We start from the raw sequence: 24248 nt of genomic DNA on the forward strand, positions 1-24248 counted from the left end.
GGTATTTCTGCCGTTCTGTACTAGCCTCAGTATTTTACCTTTCATTCCAGCTCCTCATAAGCTGCCAAGAGGAAAGCAGGTTATGTCCTAAAATGGACATAAGCAGGAGTCTGTGATGTTCCAGGGGAGTCTTCAGCACTCTCTGCTCTCTAAACCATGTGCTTTGGTACAGATAAGCCATAATATGGAGAAGTTTTGTATTAGGAGTCCTTTTAAAATTGTTTACTTTGGTCATGAATTGAAACAGTGATTTGTGTAAGTTCTGTGTTTCAGATAAGTGTCAAAATACAACTGTATAAGGGTATGTTGTTACTGCAGAAATTGAGGGAATATGCAATTCAAATAAAAAAAATTAAATCTGCAAAATCTGCTTTCCTAAAAGAGCATTATCTGCTCTATCTGGGAAGGACTCAGAATAGGATTTTTTTTAATTACTGACAGTTTCCGTGGCCTTTCTACAGCTTGGGAAAGTCCCTGTTGTCGCATACCTGGTTTAGGGCATAGGAAGTGGAGGTGTAACAGTGTGCTTGGCAAATTCTGCATCCTGGTCATTCCTGCATATTTTACTGGCTTAGAATTAGACGTTGCAATAAGTCATTGTACTGTCACTGTGACTTTCTTGGTTACTACTGGCATTTGAAAAAGAAAATAGCCAAGTGGAGCTCTTTAGTGTTTGAATTCAAATATTCTGGTCTTTAATTTCATGTAAGGGATGCTAAAGAGGAAAACTCTGTTGCATGTTGATAACACATTTAAAACAAGGGAATTATTCAAGTAGGTCTCACATTCTGATGGGCAGTTTGAGCTGCTCTTGACCTTGGGATCGCAGCACTTGCTAGCAAATTGTAACAGCCCCACAAAGGAAGGCACTTGGAATGCTTTCTGATGATCCTCTGGACTTGAAGTGCCCCCTGCTGGTCCCCAGAATTAGCTCAGCTTTGGTTTGGAGCTGCTTTCTTCAGGCTTTGGGTTCAAAAACCTGTGAAAAAGCTCCTAGTGTTTTGAAATATTAATATTGGGATTTTTTTTGGCTGGGGTAGGGTGAGAGGGTGAATTGCAGAACGCAAATTAGAAAACCTCAGAATATAATTTAAATGTAAGGCCATTTTTTCCAATATAATGAGCCAGATCAGAGGTGAAGAGGAAGGAAATATAGAAAAGATGATAAATTGAATCCCCCAAAGATGCTTATTAATTGGTGTGTGCAAAAAGCATTAATTCATGATAATGCTGCATTAAAAGGACTTAGCAACCTAAAATGTCAACACAACTGCATGCTGAAGAAGCTGTACACAACTGGTCTATTAGAATATATACATAGTTGTGAAATGATGTTTTAACTCTCCCAGGCTAAAAAACTAGAGTTTTTCTATAGACAAAACAATGCATCAGTGAATTCTCAGTTTCATGAGAACTCTCAGTTTCAGTTGGTCTGAACCATTACTGCAGGGTCCAGTTTCATTTAAAGCAGGTGGGGAAAAAAGCCCGCCATGTTAAAAACATCTGATTTTTCAGCTAGGTGCCTCAGGAACAAGAAGGAAGTCCTTCTAATTTGAGCCCTAGGCAAACAGCTTGTCCTGGTGTAAAAAAGGGGCTGAGATCTCCCATGATTAGCTGAAGTTCACAAGTTGAGACTAAGTTCAGATCTCCATGCGTTTATTACAAGAATAGGAAAATATCTTTAGGTTTGGTTTGGGATTTTTTGGCTGCTCTGTTTAAGGTGATCTAGCCTGTGCAGAAGCAAACACAAGCTCTGCTCTCAGATAAAATTGCAGTTGATGCACATCAGAGCATTCTCAAAGACGTGTAAAGGGAGCTGCAGCCATTGCTCTGTATGACGCTGAAGTCAGTGCCGTGAGTGGGAAATCACTGTCTGATACCAGTATGTTCTCTCTGTTGCTATGTGATGGCCTGGAACTTTTTGTTGTTGTTTTTCAGCTTGAGCATCAATACAAACCAAACCCTTTATGTGGTACCCAGACCTGTGATGGGTGTGATGTCCATGTGAGACTGACACACCAAAGTTCGCATGTGCCTTTGATGAAGTATATTTGCTGAAGGGGCCTGCTTTGTCTGTGTGTCTTGGGGTTTTAAAGGCAGCAGACTGTAAGGCCCCAAAAACCTCACTTGATGAGACTCTTAAAAGGGCTTACGGTTGTTCATGTGCTCAGATGCACAGGAGAAATGCTGACAAGATGTTCTCAAGGGGTCAAAACAACAGAAAGCTTTACTGGCAACTTTAGAAAATCAGAGGACTTTGCAAAGGTTTAGAGCAGCATTCCATCAACATAAAACACTGTTCAAAGCATTAACTTAGCCCTTTAATTTTGCAAACTCTAAGCTCATCTGATTTTAAGTTACACAAAACTCTGAGAAGAGAATTAGAGGAAGAAAGAGAAAGTGAGAAAGGCAGAAAAAATACAGAAAAGAACAAGTATGGCTACCACTTCTGTTCAGCTGATAGAAATTCCAAGAGAAGGTAGGGTCAAGACATGTGCTGGCCTCCTGTCTCAGTCCAAGTACCCTTTGGCTTTCCTGGGTGCTTCCCCCATGTGGGGCTCCTGGTCATTTGGCCCTCAGGAGCCGAGTTGGGGCTCCAGAGGTGCTCATGGAGCAGTGCCTTTGTTGTGCCAGTGTTTAGCAGGCACTACAGACTGTTCTATCTCTTCCCCAGAACAGGGAAATGATTTAGTGTGTTACATCCTTCAGAGTGAGGAGTCTCTCTCAGTGACCCCTTCTTATACTGTGGCAGTCATGAGTCCAGGCTGCTGTGTCCTTGGCTCTGCATAGAACAAGTCATGGAGAAAGTCTAAAGATCTAAGTGGGGGCCTTCTGGCCTGCTGTCAGACTTAATATGTTCACAGTCCTGAATGTGATGATGTGGAACAAGCTGGGCACTTAAACTCATGGGCTGGAAAGGTTGCTTAGAAAAATTCACCCTTTTACTGACCTTGTAGGCGAAAGCTTTCTAAGGACTCTGAAAGATTGATCTCGTGTAACTGTAAAAAAGAATGGAATGGAGTGGTTACTGCTAAATGAGTAGAGAACATGATGTAAATCCATCTTTTGGACTTTGTGGACCTGAAGGTGGTTCAGAGGAAAATTTTAAAAAGTAATAAAAGTGTAACATGGGAAATGGCTAATGGAGACAAGCATCATGAATCTGGGGCTCTAACCATCAAGTCATGCAACAGCAGAAAGAGCACCAGGATGAATTGTTGGTTTCTCCTTCCACCATGAGAACTGAGAGGTATCGAAAGAAGCTGGAAAAGGAGGTCTGTCTGAAAACACAGGAACATTTGACTTTTAAGGGAGTATGACTAAAAACCCATAGAAGGTAAATATATATTGTGGGTTACAAGACACGTAAAATACAGGCGTAGATCAGGAAGCCTCTGAACAGCAAATAACTGGAAGCTGGAAGAACAAAGAAGAGAAGTAATCATATATCTTCCATGGGTGTCTCCAATTGGCAGCTGTCAGAATAGGACACTGGGCAGGTTCAGAACTGAACCGGTTCTGAGTCTCTTCTGTTTTAAGAAAAAAAAAAACAAAAGCATGTAATTGTGCATAACACCACAGCTGTACCAGAGAGAGAGAGGTGCAGGAGGTGTTTTTCTATCAGCTTTGAATACCTCACTTGTAAAATGGCTTTCAATTACAGTGGGGTAACTTTCAGCTTCCACAGAACTACATGTTCTCCAGATCAAGGGACAGTGGGTGGGGGCAGAGGAAGGATAGTATTAGTGGAAGAGGTGATGTCCTCAATGTCACACTGTGCCTGCTGTTGTGCTGCATGCATGGCTCAGAGGGAGAGAATTAGGCAGGAAGAGGTATGTATCACTTAATGATTTATTTCACTAGACAAGAATAATGCAAGGGTTTGTGAAGCTCTCTCAAAACTACTAGTGGAAATGGTTTTTTGTGGTGAGGATTGAATGCAGGAATATTAAGGATTTGCTTCTTGGGCAGAAGAGATAAGTGAGTGAGGGCCTGCAAAGAAAAAGGGAAGCAATATTGTCCTGGTTTAGGGCAAGTTTGGAGGGAAACTTCCAAGGAGGTCTCTCTAGAAAGCAGATTCAAACAGCCCTTCCCCAAACTGGTTTGGGAAAAGATTTCCTTGGAGAAAAGTAGAAAAAAACCCTATTTATTTAACAAGCAAAGTATTTACAAGCATAAAGATTAATAATATTAAACAATAAAACCTCTCACTGTTTTGAAGAGATGGCAAATTGAGAAAGTCCTTGTCGTGGGATGTAGCTTGGCTCTCTCAGTCTCTTATCCATCCATCCTGTGCTGGAATGCAGCATCCCAGGCCCTTGTGGGCCACAGGTGTGAGCTCCTGGTGTTTTGCTGGGTTTTCAGTCCAGAGCAGGCTGATCAGTTCCAAGAAAAAGAAAAGCCACACTCTGGGGAAATTCTCTGCCTCAGCTAAAAAAAACTAACTAAAAGCAAAGGAGAGCTCTCTCCCACTGTCCATGCTGCAGACAACACAGTCGAGGAGGAGAATGTGTGGGAGTGAGTGCTGTCTCTGAAAACAAGCTGCACACGTCTTTTTCCCCCTTCACTCTTGGAACCAGTCTTAAGGTGCAGAACTCAATATCCAGCACAAACAGAATGGGTGACTGGGGATACAAGCATCATAAAGTCACCCTAGGACAAATACTGAAAAGGCCAGACGTCAAGGGTAGAATTACATAAAAAACACTAGAGAATTTGTTTGATGTGGTATAAATATAATGGATGAATCACACTTGCTGGAACATATTGGCGGTTATGAAGATGTCTCATTATGTTTCCTGAATGTCTCTTCCCTAATTTTATTGTTGACATTCATTTGCAGGAAAATGTCATGCTGGTTTTTCTGGGCGGTACCTTTCTTCTTTGTTGTTTACTAGAAAGCATCTTTGTTTGTTTACTTTGTTGTAACCTAAAATCAGTAGGGTCATTACTCAGCAATGGCACAACAAAAGACTCAGTTGTGCTCCGTCAAAGTCAGTGACAAATTTCCCACTTGCTACAATGGAAGAGGTGAAGTTTTGGGAGTAAACTGGAATGAGGTGCAGCTGAATTAGGAGCTAGGCCACAGCTTAGGATACAATGCTATGACTGTAGATGGAGAGTAAGCAAACTAGACAAACTTTACCCACAAGTTTTATTTCTTAATGGCTCACAGTGTGTGTGTTTAGACTACATAATTGAAGGAAAAGGGTATTGGGGAGATGAGCCAAATCTAAGCTTTCCCTTTTTAGAGTGCTGGTTTTGAAGAGAAACTGAGTGTATTGCCTTCTGTTTGTATCAGCAGGGTTTCTTATTAATAGTTTGTTTTTAAAATGTCAGTTTAGCATTATCAAATAGCTTTGTTCTCCTGTGGGTGGTGATAAGAGGTTTTATATCTCTGATGGTAATGAGAAGTGGAAATTGTGCATTTTGAACTCAGATAAATCTGGTTTTTTTTCCAATAGGTATATAAAAGGTTTGTTTAAAGAGTATGCAGCTCTATAAGAATTTCAATATTAATTATACAAGTTGCCTTTATGTGCTAGAATGTGCATTGATGTCTCTTAACTTCCTCCTCACAGCAGGGCACCTTCATTAGCTAGATTGCTGATTGCAATGTGTCCCAAACTTTCCCATCTTAATTCTTAGTTTGGTCTTTATCCCTGACCATTGCCATGCCTTTGTTGTGACTTTGTTTTAATAATGGTGGAAGTGTTGGATGATTGTTTGCATTCAGAGAGCTCTTTGTTGCCTCCTAGGTATGTGTACCATAGACAGTCAGTGCCTTGAGATGCTGTCTGAGCAGTGGTAAGAAGCCTAAGGATAGCTTGTGTTTTTCCCTGGATGTCGTATGCAGGGAATAGCATTTGACCATCACTTCTAATCACCCCAGTCCTCCTGACCTCTGGTAATATAGGGTTTAGATGGCCAGCCAGAGGGCTTCTTCACTGGCTGCTGTGCAAACCATTTCCTCCTCTTCTTTCAGTGGTGAAAGTGGTGCTGGAAAGACAGAGAGCACTAAGCTGATTCTCAAGTTCCTGTCTGCAATGAGCCAACATTCGCTGGAGCTGTCGTCCAGAGAGAAGACCTCCTGTGTGGAGCAAGCTATTCTTGAGAGCAGGTATTGGATCTTTCAGTACATGGGTGGTTTTTTTCAGAAGACATAAGCCTTGACATTGAAATAAGAGCTTGCAATGTAATCAAATATGTGTGTGTGTTTACTGAACAGTAAAATGTATACTGAAGAAAGGGAAATACTCCATTAAACAAGATTACCTGCCTGCTCCAGAGAGTTGTGAGCATGGTGGTATCTCTTCGTGAAGGAAAAATATGTAGAGTTTTGAAATGAATGAAACTTTAATGGTGGCTTTCATTTTTGTTAGGGCTGAATTCAGATAGTCAGAGTAAGGGAAATGGTTGATGGGAGGGAGAAGCCTTTGGTTCAGTTTGTGTAGCCTGAGGATACGTTAGAACAAGATGCAGCGTGGTGAGGATCAAGTGCTCAAGTGGTAAAAGCATGCTGAGGAGAGGGAGGATAAGGAGAACTGATAAGACAGATGAGTAAATGTATCAGATAAATTGGACACAATCTACGCAAGCAAAAAAGAAATCTTGGTGTTCAGGTGAAATGACACAGTTCTAAACTATTTAAAAACAAAGGCAATTTGAGATGCTATTACTTTTGTTTATCTTGCTTCATCTCTGCTGTACGTGCTGTATCTTGATGTAGTTTAGTTGTTTTGGGGTTTTTTTATTGCCCTAGGACAAGGACTTCTTACATCTGTCTAGCAATTTGCATGAGCTGAGATTTTTTATTTCTATCATTTGAGTACTGCAGTGAGAGTTGTGTGCATCTTTTGAGCTTTTACAAAAGAAGTAGCAAGTAGCAGCTACTACTCTGCAGCTGCAGAGTAGTTCAGTGTGATTTATCTTCCTATTGCATGAATACTTACATCTTCTGCTAGGAAACTGAGATGCCCATTGCTAAATGGAGGGCAATGCTGGGATGTAGGCTGCTGCTGAGAGGAGTGTCAGAGGGGAGCTTGTCAGAGTGCTGCTCCTTTCACCAGCCCCATGTGAAGCTGTTGGCATGCTGGTCACATGTTAACACTTCTGTCATTCTCTATCTTCACAGTCCAATTATGGAAGCTTTTGGCAATGCAAAGACTGTTTACAACAACAACTCAAGTCGCTTTGGGAAGTTTATTCAGCTGAACATCTGTCAGAAAGGAAACATTCAGGGAGGAAGAATTATGGATTGTATCCTCGTTTGGTGATTTGACCCCTATTTGTGGGAAGCCCCCGCGTACCTCCTTGATGGAGGACTGGAGAAGATCTGGCTTGCCTTTTTCTGTCCTTTCACCTCATCCTGAAATATATGCAGTTAAATTGAGCTGATGTAGGTGGGAAAGGGAAGCAGCAACAACAGATTCACAGATGCACACATGCTTTTGTGTCAGCATGGGGTGTATGGGCGGTATTTGGAGGACCAACATATTTTGTATTTCTACCACTAGCATGACATGGCTCATGTGCATTTCCCATGTAATGAGCTAAAAGACCCTCAGGAGTCCTCTTGAATAACTTGAGTTGTCAGCCATTTCCCTCATTACTTTATCCAAAGATAAGCTGCTTACTTCTCTGGAAAAGTACTTGAAAGAGCAGAGCTGCTCAATTTCTGCAGTGTGAGTCTGGGTGGGTTAAATCCTTGGATTTGTCCTGCATTTGGCAAAATCAGAACTGGGAGCCAATTCCACCAGAGCACCGGAGGTGTCAGGATCAGAAACATTCCAAGGGGATCCTATCTGCTGTTTTAAACATAAACTGCTTTTTCAGTGGGAAAAATTTAATTTTCGACGTTGTTTCCAAGCTTTAGGGGAAAAAAAATCGAAGGAAAACAGATGTTATTTAAAATGCAGAGTCTGCCTAGTCCAGATTTGATGGGATGGAAGAGAAAGTTTTGAAACACTGATATTAGAACTGCTACAGTATTATCTTATCTTTGTTGCTACTTTATTTTTCTTGTTGTAGGTGTATTGTATGAAAGGGGCTTAGTGTGTTGTAAGAAAAGACCATAATAGTCTTCCTATTGTCTCAAATGAAAGAAGAAAGATTATAAAAATTTCTGCATTAATTGGTTTTTACTTTATTCCTTGACTGAAGCTTTTTTTTGCCGGCTCCAGATTTATTGGAAAAAGTAAGTTGATGTTTGCTTTTCCTTAGTTAATTGTGTTTCATTTTTGTCTGAAAATGTGAATAAAAAATTAGTCTTTAAAAATGATCACTTAAGTGGAAACTATTTTTTACTTCGACAGAATCGTGTAGTAAGACAAAACCCCGGGGAAAGAAATTATCATATATTCTATGCTCTGCTGGCAGGGATAGAAGAGAAAGAGAAAGGTGAGTGACACAGCACAAGTCACACAACTGCAGTGTTTTTCTGCTAGCAGTCGGCAGTGGTGACAGCAGTGCAGAATTTAACGGCAGAAACCCACTAACGCAAGCTGAGAAACACGTTATTTATTCAGCTGGGATTCAGTGAGTGTGAATTTGAGCTCAACTTGATAAAGGAACCCACTTAGCTGAAGAATGTCACTGAGCTGATGGTAGTTTTCCTCTCAGCTTCTGCTGTGGCCTTGGGAAAATTGCTTGGGGACAAACATGCCTCATTGTGTTCAAACTGAATATTTTTGCTGGTACCAAATAACTCCACAGCAACAAAGATAAATAATTCTGGTCGCTCTAATCCTTTCTCATAAAGAATAAATCCACTGAACAAAAGAAATTACATTTGTATATGTGCAAAATTGCCTAAAGTTGTCTCAGCATCCCCCTGTGGGCTCGCTGTCTTTGCATGCTAAAAAGTGGAGTTAACTCTATTATGCAGCTAAATAAAACAAAAGACAGCAAAATAACCCCCATCTGATTTTAATATGGAACCTTGTCTTAATATGGAATTTATATATGTAATATAATATATATGGAGCATTGCCATAATTGCTGAGTGGATGAATTGTGAGCTGTTTAACTCTGACACAGTAACATGTGAGGACTTTTGTTTTGGTATTTCTTTGCACTCATCCTGTTTTCTCTCATTAGATGCTTTTTACTTATCTGTACCTGAGAACTACCACTACCTGAACCAGTCTGGATGTATAGCAGATAAGACAATCAGTGACAAGGATTCTTTCAAGGAAGTCATTGTGAGTTGCTTCCCTAGTTCTTTTGCTTTAACAGTGCTGGAAGTTCAGGTGTGTGGGGCCCACTGACAGAGCAGGGCACAAAGCCTTTCTGTGCTTTCCTCCATGTGCAGCTCTCTCATTGAGGCATTAATCTTACAGGGACTTATATTTTCTTAAAATGCTTCACTGTCATTTTGAGCATGCCTTTATCTTTCCTCCAGTGTTTAATTTTTTTCAAAATGTGCTGTAATTTAGCAAAATGCTTATGTTTTGAAATTAAAATACTGTTGGGAAGTCAGTAAAACTTTTACATGCCTTTCTCTGCATTGTTTTATATTACAGCTATATCTATATCTCTGTCTATATCTATATCACTGTTTTTCAATGTGAAAGCTTTGCCCAAATCATGTGGCATCTACTGGTTGGAGTCTGCAGTGCAGCACACAGGGAGCAAAGCACCTCTGACTCTTTAAGATGCAGCGGGGAAATCCACTTGTGTGGAGTAACTTACACAAAAGAGTTATGAGAACATAAACACAGATTAAAAATATGGGTCCTGATGGAATCTCTCAGAATGGCTTTGTATCTTACATCCACAGCAATTAGTCCGTACTGACCATGCTAATTGGGTACTGTAGCATTGAGGTGATGTGTGTTAGATTTTAAAAATCAGATAAAACATTTGGTTTTATGACCTCCTCCAAAATGTTTTTGCTTAGCTATGTTAATCTTTTTTGTCCAATTGATGAACTAATGTGTAGTGGATGCAGCAGATTTTTTCAGCATGAAAATCCCTCATCTTGTATGGCAGAAGGAAGTGTTGGAAATGTTGGTAACTTACCTATATTGTAGTCACATGCTGAAGTGATTAACATGATATTTAATCTGTGCTAATTGTCCCAGGGTAGGCAGACCATGAAATCAGCTGGATGGGTGATGTTTGCCTGCTGCCTGCAGCATGGGCAGGCTGGGAGCAGGGGCTGCCAGGCTGTATTCTCAGAGCAGGAGGTGGGCAGAGACCCCTGCAGCTCACCCTCACCCGTCTTTTCCTGTTATAGTCATCTCCATTGACTGCTTTTATTGCACTGTAAGTCTTGGAAATGTTACTTAAGGGGAGCTTTTTTTGTAGGAGACAGGGAGAGACAGCAGAGTGAGCATGGAGATGAACTCATAGCACTGCTGCCCTTTTGCTGTGACAGGTCTTCTTTACAAATTAAACCTACAGCAATTATCTCTACCCTGCTTTGAACTGTGGGATGAGTCTGAGGCTTTTCCATTTGTAATGGATGATTTATGAAAGATAAAATGTGTCATCCATCAAACAGCTGCAGTGACTATAACATGATGAGTCTGACTGTACAGATACAAAACTGACCTGGTCTCAGACAGGCTCATATTACACTCAAATTTGAAAGGTTTGATCATTTCAAGGGGCCTTCTGTGTCGAAGGATGTGTTCCTCATGTTTTAGTGTTTCTTTTAATATTTTACTATTTGCTCTTCTCCGCATTTGTGTAGTTGAGCCTTGATTGTTGCTACAGTGTCTATTCATAAATTCGACACTTTTTATATAGAAACCTTTCTTACTCAGTTTTGCTGGAAGTTGTCAGACCACACTTGGTAAGGTGCATGTTTGGGCATAAAAATGATCAAATCTTACATGCTGCTGTTTCCTCCCCCATGCCTTGTTACCCACAAGGCCAATAGGCAAATTTTGGTAAAAACATGTAGGAGGTAATCAATTAAGAATTCAAATTAGAATAATTGCATCTGGTGTACAACTCAGTGGGTCTTTCCAATATTTATACAATTTTAATGATGAATTTGAAAGCAAATTACGACATCATTACAGCATCAAAATGAAATTTCTTGAAAGCAGAGTGATACTACATGTTCCAAGATGTCCCAGTGATGCCTTAGAGTGTATTCACTTTTGGATGAAACCCAAAGCTCTCTTTTAGTCCTGACTTGCTTTTCTAAGGCCTCCCATTTTTGAGTCTGTGTGCGTGTTATTGAACAAGCACACATGTCATTCCAGACTGCAATGGAAGTGATGGAGTTCAGCAGGGAGGAAGTACGAGAAGTTCTGAGGCTCTTGGCTGGCATTTTGCATCTGGGAAACATTGAGTTCATCACTGCTGGCGGGGCACAAGTGTCCTTTAAAACAGGTGAGAAGGCTGTGCATCCAAATCTGAATGTTCCTTGGAGTTCTGAAAGCCTCTATCATTGTTATTATATCTCAACATAGCAAGGTCAAGCAATGAAAGGGTTTTAATGTTTTTTAACATCTGTAAATGTTGATTAAAATGCTACTTTGGGAGGATGGAGTTTGACAGATAAGGCAGAGTAGTCTGCTGCTGGATGCTGGGTCTTAATATGAGAAGACCTTGGGCGCATATTTGTTCCATTAACAGTAATGAAATTCTATTTTAATCTAATTCCTTCTTCAAAGAATTCTCAAGTTGATAAAACATAAGTGTTCAAATACATTCCCTAACCACGAACTCCACTGAAAGTATCTTTCTTAAGGGCTTTTGATGTTTGAATTACATATCCAAAAGAATGTGCTGGTGTGTCTAGAAATTGAGCTGGTGGGCATTTTAAATGTTTGTTTAAACATGGCATTAGAGAGTAGCATCAGGTACTGCTTTATATACCACATTATAGCAAAACTGAAAATTAAAGTATTCATGGAAGAGAAATTGCACTGGTTTATCCTCATCATCCCAAGCAAAGCAGAAACACATTCATGTGGACAAGGAATTAATTACTGTTTGTATCTGGAAAAATGTGTTAGGGTAAGCAGCAGGTTATTTGTTTTCTTGACATGTAATATTAAGAGGAAAATTAAATATTTGTGACTTACTTGTGTTGTATTTCTACTGCTAATTTCCTTCAGTTGTACATATTTATGCCTTTTCATGAGCAGCAAAACAGTATCCTAGAATTTCTAGTTGAGTTTTCATGTCTAAACCCTGTCATTTTAGGAACATCTTAAATGGTGGTGGTAGAAATAGTTATAATAATAATAATTATGGTAGAAAACTAAATTTGTCTTATACATTTAAGGACATCTTGGTATTTTTTTTTTCTCTTTTGCCAGCCCTGGGTAGATCTGCTGAGTTACTGGGGTTGGACTCCACACAGCTAACAGAAGCATTGACTCAGAGGTCGATGATACTCAGGGGAGAAGAAATCCTAACACCTCTTAGTATACAACAGGTAAAGGCATCCTAATTTTGACATGTTTTTCAGGGTGTTTGAAAGATGTCTTGGTCTTCAAGTCCATAGAAATCATTGATCACTCAAGGAAAGAAGCTTAACTCATGCATCAGAATTGTCATCAAAAGTACTATGTAGTTTTTTCGGGAAGGGTATAATCTCTTTAGATTCCATCCTATTATTCTGGCCAGGGCTTATAGCTTGTCTCTTGTTATTCTAATGGAGCCTGATTACTTCCCATTTTTTTTCAGATTCTAAACATGTAGGCTGATTTTTTTTTTCCACTATGGACACTTGTGTCAGGAGGGTGTTTTTTCAAAATTTTCAGGAGAAATACTTTTATAATTTATAAGAAGAGAACTAGAAATAGGTATGCATAAGATGTGTGCATAACATGTCTCATGTTTCCCTCTGAAAAAGGGTGAATTAAGGTATTATTTCCTACACTTTTCTCCCTGTCCTCCATACCTGAAGTTTATCATTTACTAGTTTCTGAATGCTTTATCCCTGAAATGTAATTCTAAAGCCACATAGATGTGCAGCTGTTATAAGTTAAACTGTTAAAGCTCAAATCATGATGACAGGACATTATAAGTGTTAATACAATTGCTGCCAAGCTGTGTAGGAATAGGAAGCTGCTTGCATTAAACATTGTCTTGTGCTGTGCTAAGAACACTGACCAGCAGAGTCTGGTCAGTTCTGTCACGGGGTGGTTGATGTGTTGTGTATTCCCTCTTTTACTCAGGCAATAGACAGCAGAGATTCTATGGCTATGGCACTTTATTCTCAATGTTTTGCATGGGTCATTAAGAAAATCAATAGCAGAATCAGGAGCAAGGAAGACTTCAAGACTATTGGAATTTTGGACATATTTGGATTTGAAAACTTTGAGGTAGGTTGTTTCAAAATCTTATTCAAGTGGATTGTCTGTTATTTATGCTTTATTGCTTCACATATTTTTGTCATCTTCTCTGGAACTTGATTTTTAAACATGTTATTACCTAACCCATTCCCTTGTTTGCAGAGTAAAATATTTGAGGTGTATGCATTTTTGAAAATTTCTTGTCTCTTTAGGTAAACCGTTTTGAGCAGTTCAACATTAACTATGCAAATGAGAAGCTTCAGGAGTATTTCAACAAGCACATCTTTTCCTTGGAGCAACTGGAATACAGCAGGTAAGAGAGAGGGGAGAAACTTGAAAGAATTTTGACAATATCATGTTCACTTGAAGTTAGTGTTTTGACAATATCATGTTCACTTAGTTTCCTTAGTTTCCTTTGAAAGTCTCTGTCTGGAGCTGTGTATTTTATAAAAGCAAGCTGATTTTGCTATAATTTGCAAGATAAGTACATCAGCTTCTCCTATTTCTACAACTAAAATAATTTCAATAAGAAGGCCCTCTTTATTTTCCTTAGGGAAGGACTAATTTGGGAGGATATTGATTGGACAGACAATGGGGAGTGCCTGGATCTTATTGAAAAGGTAAGAAAGAATTTTGATACTGTTACCTATTTTTAGTTTTTTGTTCTGAAGTAAAATGTCTTTAAAACAGTTATCGACAAAAAGAACAAGTGAAGAGAATGGTGGATCTTGCACCATTTGTTTAAGTAGCAAACTTTTAATCAGATCATTTTCATGTATGGCTATGTTAAAAGATCATATTGTGAGCTCTTTTCCTTGCAGCAGCTTTTCTCTGTGTGTGATTATACACAAAAGCAATATTTGGAGATGATTAAAAAGGATCATTTGATCCGTGCTCAGTCTTGCCATCAGTGCAGGCAGGCTCTGTGAGTTTATCTCCACGGCAGGGTGTGTGACTGCAGAGGTTCAGACGAGCACAGAAGTGAGTGGCAGTGGGCAGGGGATCCAGCTGGCAGGACGTGACTGCAGTCAGGGCAGTGTGGCTTTTCAGGAACTGCTCTGAGCCCTTGGGAAGTGGCTTATTAAAGCATGCACCTGGAGAACTGTGTTTTTCTGAGAGGCCATATCAACCTGGAGCTTGCTGGACACATTAATGAGCTGTGGGGTAGCTTGCTTTGTTTACCAACCCTTCTAGCATGAGAAGTAGGGAACATCAAAGGAAATTACACAGAGGCATATGTAAAGCAAAGGGAGGTTGTGCTTCATGCAGATTGAAGTTAAACTGCACATCTTTTGCTCTGCCCCTGGGCACTCTGGGTGCCAAAAGTTTGCATTGGTTCAACAGTTGGGTGGATAATTATATGGAAGAAACTTTTCTGAAAGGCTGTTTTACTCAAACTCCTCAGATTCCTGATCATTGGAGATCTTGGAGGCTGGGAATATATTCTGGAGCAATGTCATTGTATGCATTTAAAAACTTCCTCCATCAGCAGAACTGATTCTTCCAGTAGCTTCTTTTTCTTTATTTTGCCCACAGATCGTATGCTCTATATTTCAAAAGTAGCCTTGCCAGAAAAACAGGATTACAGTCACCTTCAAGAGTGGGGTTTTGTTGTATATGGTTGATTTTGTGCCTCTCTGCACACCGCAGCTTCAAGGGCTTTGTGATTTTTCCAAACTGGGACAAAGCTGGGTCCGTCCATGTACTAATTCGTCTGCCTCTTCTTGCTGTTCTAGAAACTGGGACTACTGGCACTCATCAATGAGGAGAGCCATTTTCCTCAAGCCACTGACTCCACATTACTGGAGAAGTTGAATGCCCAGCATGCTGTATGTGACGCTTTGCTGATATTTGCTGTGCAAATTATGTAGGATCTCTTTGCTTCAGTAGAAATTTGTGGTTCAAACATATGGGTGCATAGTTCTAGAGGCTTTTTTGGATGTGATCCTACTTCTGTAGCAATCTGTATACTTTGCTGTCAAGGCTGAGTTGGTTACTGGAAGAGCATATCCTTGTTGCTATTGACTTAAAGGTTTCTGTTGTGGTGAATAAGTCAAATTCTACTCTTAACAAGAGAGCTCTGTCAACCTCCAGTAGCTCAGATTATTTAGATCTTCAATTTCTCTTGATGTAATAAAGCATTCACCTTGACACCATTTACTGAAAGTTTGCTGTTTCCTCTATCCAGATTAATATTACCTTTATTTGTGATACTGGAATTATTTTGCACAGTTTCTGGGATGCAAGCATATCCACCAATCTTAGTAACTGCCAGTTTAAGACAGAGCCTTCTCTTTCATAATGCCTTTTATAGATGGTTCTGCCAGATGGGGTTCAGGTTTAGTATAATGCCTTTTTATGTGCTATAAATCTGTTATTACTGCATTTGAAGCAGCCCAGACTAACAAATCCTATTATCATCAGTTGCTTGTTTGCTGTTGGAGCACTAATCTTCCAGGGAGTTTACTGGAAGACAATGGTCTGTTTAGGTGTGGGTTAAGAGGATAATGTGACAACCCCCTCCAAATATTTTTCTCTCTCTTTTTTTTTTTTTCTCTCTCCAATTAGAACAATCCTTTTTATGTAAAACCAAGGGTTGCTGTTCACAACTTTGGAGTGAAGCACTACGCTGGGGAGGTAATTTCTTTATTTGCTGAAATTATTCCAAGCAGAACTTTCATTAGCTTAATTTTGCCCCAAGGCTGCTCAAAATTAACTAAAGCACTCTGTTCCCTCAGCACTTTTTACAGCACTGCTCTTGTGAGAGGTGCCTGACTGTTTGGCTTGTTGTTTGAACCAGCGCTGTTTCCTTCTAGGTCCAGTATGATGTCAGGGGGATCTTGGAGAAGAACAGAGATACTTTTAGAGATGATCTCCTGAACTTGTTACGTGAAAGCAGGTAAGTTTCTACAATTTTTAAGGACATGATACTAAGGGGTGTTATATCAACTAATTCTGCCAGGATTGAGCACCTAATTCTTCTGGGGTTTGGGTATGTTAGATGTTGCATAGCAGCAGACATTGACAGACCTGAAATGAGCATAGAATGAAACAGAGGTGAACATATCATACCACAGAAATGAGCATATCAGAGTTGCCTGTAAGCAGATCTGCCTGTAATTGCTTCTGACAAAGCTGGGTTTACCTACATTGTATTGTTGTTGCTGTTCAGTCCAGAGGGTTCCTAGAGAACTGACTTGCTGCTCTGGAATGAGTAAGGATGCTGGAAGGTGGTCATGGTTTTTAACTGTTCCGGAGTGCCTCATAGGCAGCATGCATGTGTGGTTTTTTTACTCATGTTTGTATTTCTTGGCATTCTCTGACTGGTTGAACACTTGCTGTCGGACACTACCACAGTTCAGACTGCCATGTAGTCATTGCTTCAAGGGGGGAACTTCTGTTAAGATTTATCTTAAAAGTCTGAGCTTGGATGCCTTTAGTACCTGTATGTCTCATGTCATTCTGCAGTGTAAGGTCTTAGGGTCCTTATAGTGGTGCCATGTGAGCTGTGGTGGTACCACATCCCTTTTTGTGGGTGTTTGGTTGAGACTCCAGGACACCCAGAGGAATGGCAGAAGAAGAGAGAGCTGAGCCTGGATGTTGCTGTCTCATCTGCTACCCTCCCCTATCCCATCCAGTCATCCTGCCTTGCTGTGCGAGTTGCTTGTTTGTAAATCCCTTAAGCCCTTCTGTGCAGGGGAAACTGTTATTAAGCAAATCTTAACATTCTCTATGTTATTTGTTCTGGATTTATGACATTTCTGATATAACATCTGTCAATTGAAGTATCTAGGTAAAAAGAATAAATGAGTTAAACTTGGCTGGGCCTGGTTTTGCTTTTGCACCAATATCTATGTGGAGCTTGAATTAAAATATCTGTGTTTCTGCAGAAATGCTAAGAGGAGAGTACCCAACCAATAGGATAGAAAACAGCATGCACAGCTGTTAGCTGAGGCTTGCATGAGTGGCTGTTTTGTGTTATGTCCCTAACCGAGCTGGGAGTGTTGTTTTTTAGTCTTTTTTTCAGGTACAATTCCGGTTGCAGTCAGCTGGAGTTTTGGTTGAGTGAGTGGAGTAAAATGCAGTAAAGCCTCTAGGACTTAACACTTCATTTCCCTAATGATGTGTTTGCAGTGGAGAAGAAAGAACCCCTTTGTTTTGTTGGGGGTTTTTGTATTGTTTTTTTCTCCCCTGGATAAATTCTGCAAAGGCAAAATCTACTGTTTGTTAAAGATTGTGAAAAATATCAATAAGTATGTTTATGATGGAGGAGCTTCTTGCTAAGTGTTTTCTTTGCATTCTACAGTCATGGATCTCAACAGATTAAGATACCCCTTAGAAATACTGTTTTCCTTTCCCATTTCAGTCTTGATTTCATCTATGATCTATTTGAACACGTTTCAAGTCGCAACAATCAGGACACTCTTAAATGCGGAAGCAAGCACCGAAAACCCACTGTCAGTCTCCAGTTCAAGGTTAGTTAATGTGTTGTCTCTGCTCTGTAGCTAATCAGTAATAGACAGACCCTGGTCAGTGAAGAACAGGTGCAGACTGAAAAAGGCAAAACTTGAGCATGAAACCATTGCTGTCTCTTCTGTGACATTGCCCTTGCTGATTAACTGATTGACTGTCCTGGCTGGCTTCAAGTAGACACTAACCTTTCCATCACACCATTCCCACAAAACTCCTGTTGCATTCCCGACTTGCCTGTTTGTTATTTTAAAGCTCATCTGTGAAGTTGGTCTCTCTTGTCCTGGTTTGTCTTTATAATCTAAATCTAGCCACAAAATCCCACAAAGCCTTACAGCAGTGCCTGTATGCTAAGGAAAATAAGTGCTGAATAAATACCTCATTAAGGTGTTGCCTTGCTTTAACTTAAAGTTTGGAAGGCATTTTTGTTAAACACCTTTTTATGAGGCTTTATAGACTCTCATCAAAAATGGCACCAAATTGAAATCTACCATAAAGTCTATCTGCAAATTATTTAAAAGAGAAAGATTGGCATGAAACATCTCCTAAATTGCATGAGTACAAGTCTGGATTAGTTGCCTTTCATTTTGTTTGAATTAATATACATTTGCAGAGTTCATTCACTTTTTTTAAAAAAGAGCAGACTAGAACTGCTTAAGGGCAGATTTTATCCTAATAGACTATTGCTAAGTGTTGGACAGAACAGCAAGGAGTGTATGCTGGGGCACACGCAATGTCTTTTATTAAAAAACCACTGATGTTGTATTTTCAGGACAGCCTGCTTTGTGCTACCATAACTCATCTCAGAAGTATCCATTTCTTGTCATGAGATGGTGTTATTTACTGATTCTCTGGGGTAGCAGAAGGTACTGTTTCCACTTGGTCGTTTGTATATGTGCAAAGTAGCCCTTTAAGATGTTAACGTTACAAAAAACCGACCATTTTTTTCACTCATTTAGTAAGGTAGAACAATGCGTAGTATTCCTTCTGTTCTCTGTCAGGGGCCCTGGAAAGCATAAAGGTGATAAAACATGAAATCAAAACATTATTGCCTCTTATCTAATGCTGCAGTAACTGACCATTAACCAGCTGGGCTGCTTTGAAAGAGGTTGACCTTCACATCATGCCTTCCCCAGAGAATGAGGTTGGGTGTTTTTTGCGTGTTTTAAAGCCTTACTGGGATTAGTCCATCTTATTTCAACTGCAGATAAGAACTTTGCCTTCACAGTTTTATTCTCATGATAAATTGGTTGACTCTTCTTTTCATTTGATGACCTGCCTAATGCAGGCCTGGGGGTGCACACAGAATAACAGAGTTTAGATACCATCTGTTTCAGCCTGTTGATTACAGCAGGGCAAGCTCCAGATTAGCTCATCACCTGACAGTGACTTAGAAGCTTGCAGCACTGTGCAGAATCTGGCTGGATGTACCACAGGTGAAAGTGAAAATAGTTTAAATCATTTTTGTTTAGACTGACCCAACTTTTCCAATCTCTAAGTGGGAGGCTGGATTGAGAGAATTGTCCACATGTGTAATGTTCACACGGGTTTAATATGAATGAAGCCTTTACTTTTCAAAGCTGTAAATGTTTGTCTTTACACAGAGATTTTTCATCTTTGTGTGTTTTGTTCTATATTTGCTACCCAGCTCTCTGGTCCGTAGGCTGGCAAAGGCAAGCGAACCGAAAACTACCATTTATGTTCCCAGTTATTTCACTGTTTGCTCACTTTGCCCTGCACCAGCTCCTGTGCACAGCCATAGCTCTGCCTGCTGCGTTTATCACTGCAGGTTCAATCACCAAGTAAATGCTTGGTCTGCAGATTAAAGCAAGAATTTGTTATAATAGACTGACATTGACAGTTTTGCTCCAAGACATATGGCAGGACACACAGTATTGCTCCTTTAAAATGTGCACTTTCTGCCTCCTTGGCAGCCTGCTCTGTATTCTCTCTGCTGCCTGGCACAAAGGGCCACCTTTGAGGGGTGTGACTTTACCATTGCTAACTTTGTGGGCTCTTTAGAGCCTGGGCTCCTCTCCTGTGCAATCGTTTGTATCTCTGTAAAGTAAATGCAAGACTTCAGTTTAAAAAGGTTCATCATACTTAATGATACAGAATGAGGCAAGTTGGAATAAGATACGGAACGATGGCTCAGGCGGGAAAGGGGCGGATGTGTAATTAAAGTAATAATCATAAAAGGACTGAGGGATTTTGTGATTTTTATCTCCAGGCTGTGGTTCAGGCAACTGATAATCTAATGTGCATTGGATCATTTGGAGTTCTAAAGCTAGGAAAAAACCTGTTTTCTTCAGGGAAGATGGAAAATGAGTGGGTTTGGGGTGGTTGAAATGAAAAGAGGAAATATGAGTTGGTGGATTTTGCCATAGAACCCTTATCCTTCCTTTTGACTTGCTCAAGTTTAGCTGTTTAGGAATGTGGATCCTAAGTCTTTAGCAGTCATTTGAAAGGTCCCGGGAGCAACCATTTGGTGTTTTCTTCATATCAATCTGTGAATCTTGTTCATTGTAAAACAGTGATGCCAGTTTTGATCAGAGGAGCCGGTGGGAGAAGCGAACACACTCGTATTGACCCCGTCTGTTGGGAAGCAGGAGCTTCCATGGTGCAGTAACTCCTGGTGTGCACCACTAGGTGCTGCAGTTAGATGCTGTCTGCAGTGCTGAGCTGCAGGAGCTCTTCTCCGGGGTTATGTTGCTGTACAAAAATCCAGCTTGTGAAGTACTATCTACTCTCTTCCTGTGTTTCAGGAATCACTTCATTCTTTAATGGCAATGCTGAGTTCTTCAAATCCTTTCTTTGTTCGGTGCATCAAACCCAACGTGCAGAAGGTAAGATTTTAAATGGTGTCCATCTTTTCTGTTCATCTCAAGCATAATCTTTTGCTGCCTGTCTGGTTATTTACCACTGTGTGAAGCAGAGGGTAGCATTCTTCACTGATTTTATAGAAGGCTCTGCAAGAGGAAGGCACTGGGAAGGGCTTTTGATTAATCAATCAAAAATATTTTTTTGCACATGGCCTATGCACCTCTTTAATAGTCATTACTCACAACTCTGATAAATTACTGGCTCTAAGGAAGGTGGTAAACAGAAGGTAGAAGGCTGCACTTCCTGTGTGACAACTCTGTGAGGGAGAAGAACTCTTTTGAGGGGGAGAGAAAATATCAAAATCTCAAAGTTTGTTTTAAGTCACTAGGGGCAGTGATTCAGATGTATATAGAAAAACTGGGGTGAATGACTCTGTTGTCAGACTCTTAGTCTTTCAATTTATGAAGATACCTAGAATTTTACATGCTGGGTGTTCTGTTTTGTTTCAGAATTTTGTTCTTAAAACAGGCTTGGAGACTAAGGCTTACAATATCAATTTTTTCTTTTGAGTTACAGATAATGAAAGGCAGTGTCAAGATTTGCCTAAATATGTTGGAGGGCTCTCTATAAATGAAGTGGTAAGGGTAGAGTAGTCATTGAAATTAATATTGTTAGCCTGGTTCTGATATCCTGGGGTTTTGCACATCTGTTTTGGGCATAATAGACTGTTATTCAGGTATGGTCTGCTTTGTCAAAGCTACAACAGGCAGAGGTGCTAGTGAATCTGATTCATGGTTTTCACATGGCAACTCACAGATGGTGACTTCACTATAAATCCATATTTTCCATTTTTCTGGGCTGTCTATTTTATTGGTATGCTAACAAAACAAATGTGTGGATTTCACTGTAGGTTTTAATGCTACCTGGGCAGCACATCCTTGACTTCACATGTTTTCAGTTGCTGACTGTTAACTCTGCTTTTGCGCTGCTATTTGTGATATGCCAAATAACATGCAGATTTGGGGCACCTTTGCTAGAGGGAGCAGCCTGGGAGCAAATAAAAACAACTTTCTATGTCTTGAGGTGTTTGGTGCTCTGAGGTGTGAAGCCACCAGGCAGCTGAACCCACATGGATGACAGAGCCCTGGCAAGTAGGTGGGATTTGTGAGCCTGCGTGTTTAGCAAAGTCCCTGATCACAGAAGGAAGGCAGTTTTGAAAAATTTGTTTGCTTTCCTGCTCCTGTTTCTGTCTGGAAGCCCCATGACCCTTATATAGAAGGATTTTGGTAACAAACTCACAGGTTTTCCTTATCTGTCCTTTCATACTTGACTAGTAAGGCTCATCTTTACAGTAGCAAAGTTACAAGGATTTGCTGTGATTGATGCAAGAACCAGGCACTAGTTGCATTTCCAGTTCTTCCAGTATTTTCCCACTAAAATGCTCCATCCCTGACAAATTTAGCATGTGTTACTGTATCTGCACATATATTTTACTACTACTAAAATACATTTCTCATAGAATTAGCAGCTGTGTGAGGAGAAGCAGCTTGAGACAGTCTCTGGGGACCACCTCTAACTGCAGGAGTCAATGCAGGAACAGACTGGAAATTTATGTAGGCAATCCATTTCAATGTACATGTAAAATCTCACTGAAATCTTATGCAAAGATGGTTGTACTTGTTTTCCATTTGCCTTTATTTGATTGCAAATTTAACTTGAATCAATGGCTTTACTAAATAAGAAATGCTGTTTGAAGAGCAAGAGTAAGGTGTCACAGAGCCTCTGTTACAGCTGACTCAGTAGAAGACTTGACTGAAAATGAGAAGGAAAGCCACATGTTTAATGCTTCTTGATGGCATGCTTTGCTCAGGGGAGTGTTACCAAAATGCACCTTTGGGATTCACTGTTGGAAGTTTTGTCTGCTGTACACTGCTCTCATGGAATGCCCCCCGCTCCATGTTGAACAGACACAGTGATTTTTAGTGCTGACCTTGTGACACTGTTGGTGTCTCTCCTTCTGCAGCAGTGCAGGTACTGGAGCAGACACAAAAGCAGTGGCTTTGTGCAGCAATGGCTGCTGTGTACCTTTGCTGCATTCTGTAGGGACACTTCCCATTAAGCAGTTTGTAGTTTATCCTCTCATACAACATGTTGCTTCTTTTCAGTTAGACAGAGGGAAATAAGGTGACTCAGTTTGCTCAGCTGTGAACCAGCATGGCTCAGAGACACAGGAGCTGTGCGTGGACTACCAGGGATCATCACATACATGACTCATTGTGCAGGGCTGGTTAGAAAAAAAGCTGCTTGAAAGATTCAGATAAGCTAGTGAAGTGGAGTAAACTTTGATCAAAAGAAAGTAAAAGTCTTCACTGAGCATTTTCCTCTGTGTTTTCCATCTGCAGTCGTGGTGACATGGAATGATAGATGTCACTTGGAAGATACTTCAACTGTGCTTGCCAAATACTTAAGTATGTGGAAGAAAGGGGTGTTTTACTGCTTTTTTTGAAATACATAGCATTAAAGGAGAGCTGGACCAGAGAAATGCATCAAGGAGAGAGCTGAAGTTGTGTTATTGGGAGCAAAGCCTATCCATGACTTGTTTCTGTCTGGATTGGGTACAAATAAGGGACACACCTATTGGTGAACATCCTTTGTAACTGGAGAGGAGGAGCTAGGGGAACTCAAGAAGTGTGTTTGAATTCTGTAGGTGAATGAAGTTAAGCAAACAGAAGCTAAGCTCAAGCCTTTGAAAAGCAGAATGTATAGCAAACTACTTTCTCTGCTGTTCTAGATACTGAAGCGTATTCATATTGGTAGCAGATGTGATAATTTACAGTAATTATTTCATTGTTTTAATTTTTCAAAAGTTCAATTTTTAAATACGTTGCAGTTGCAAGCAAAAACAATTCAACATAAGCAGTAAAGCAAAAAGAATTCAGCATAAGCAGTAAACCACTGGACATTTACATATGAAAGGAAGTTCTGCACTCATTAGTGCAATTTCCTAAAGGGAGCGCATGAAGTACGTGACCTTTTGTCACAAGACATTTCGGCAGGCAGGCCTCAGACAGAAGGACAGAGGACCCATTAATCTTTGGGAGACCCCAGAACAATCAGTGTATCTGTTTTCACAGTTCCCAGTGTGTTTGGAGCTATCCATAACATGGAAACTTTTCCACTTGGTATGCTTTATGAGTGTTTTCTGCTAATGAAGTGTCTTTCTCTTCAGCTCCGCTTATCTTCACTGCAGCTGGCAGAACTATGTATCATTTCATCCCTTTGAACTTTAGCACATCTTTCTCTGCTTCTTGGTTTCATGTTTCTTTTTCTGTTTCCTGTTCTATTTGATCATAAGTCCTCTCTGCAACCTTGCCTTTTCTGATGTCTGTCTCCTTTTCTTCATGTACCTTAAATTGAAAAACAAACACCACCACAAAAAAAAAAAAAAAAAAAAAAAAAAAAAAAAAAAAAAAAAAAAAAAAAAGAAGACTGTCTTTTTAAAATAAGCTGCAGCTCTTGATACAGTCATAAGCTGAATGTTTCTTATGTTTCTTCCAGCTTGCAGCTATTAATAAAGTTGCTAAGCCTTGGTGCTATTCAGGAGACAGATCAGAGTAAATTTAAGATCTGAACTTCCCATTCAAGCTGTTTCAGAGGCAGAAGTTTTCCTGTTGCCCAGAAGCAGCCAGC

At 40.1% G+C, this 24248-nt stretch overlaps 1 protein-coding gene across 1 annotated transcript in view; it reads left to right on the forward strand.

Annotated features, from left to right (window-relative positions):
- MYO10 (myosin X) overlaps positions 1 to 24248 on the forward strand; it is a 160291-nt gene that overhangs the window by 89185 nt on the left and 46858 nt on the right. Inside the window, 15 exon segments of the mRNA XM_066326351.1 lie at positions 5987 to 6121; positions 7136 to 7260; positions 8184 to 8197; positions 8316 to 8400; positions 9100 to 9203; positions 11220 to 11349; positions 12285 to 12403; positions 13149 to 13295; positions 13478 to 13578; positions 13819 to 13885; positions 15002 to 15094; positions 15834 to 15902; positions 16082 to 16164; positions 17632 to 17740; positions 20501 to 20581. Of these exon segments, the coding sequence (XP_066182448.1) occupies positions 5987 to 6121; positions 7136 to 7260; positions 8184 to 8197; positions 8316 to 8400; positions 9100 to 9203; positions 11220 to 11349; positions 12285 to 12403; positions 13149 to 13295; positions 13478 to 13578; positions 13819 to 13885; positions 15002 to 15094; positions 15834 to 15902; positions 16082 to 16164; positions 17632 to 17740; positions 20501 to 20581 (1462 nt within the window).

Source organism: Sylvia atricapilla, chromosome 1, assembly GCF_009819655.1.
Source record: "Sylvia atricapilla isolate bSylAtr1 chromosome 1, bSylAtr1.pri, whole genome shotgun sequence".
Lineage (NCBI taxonomy): Eukaryota > Metazoa > Chordata > Aves > Passeriformes > Sylviidae > Sylvia > Sylvia atricapilla.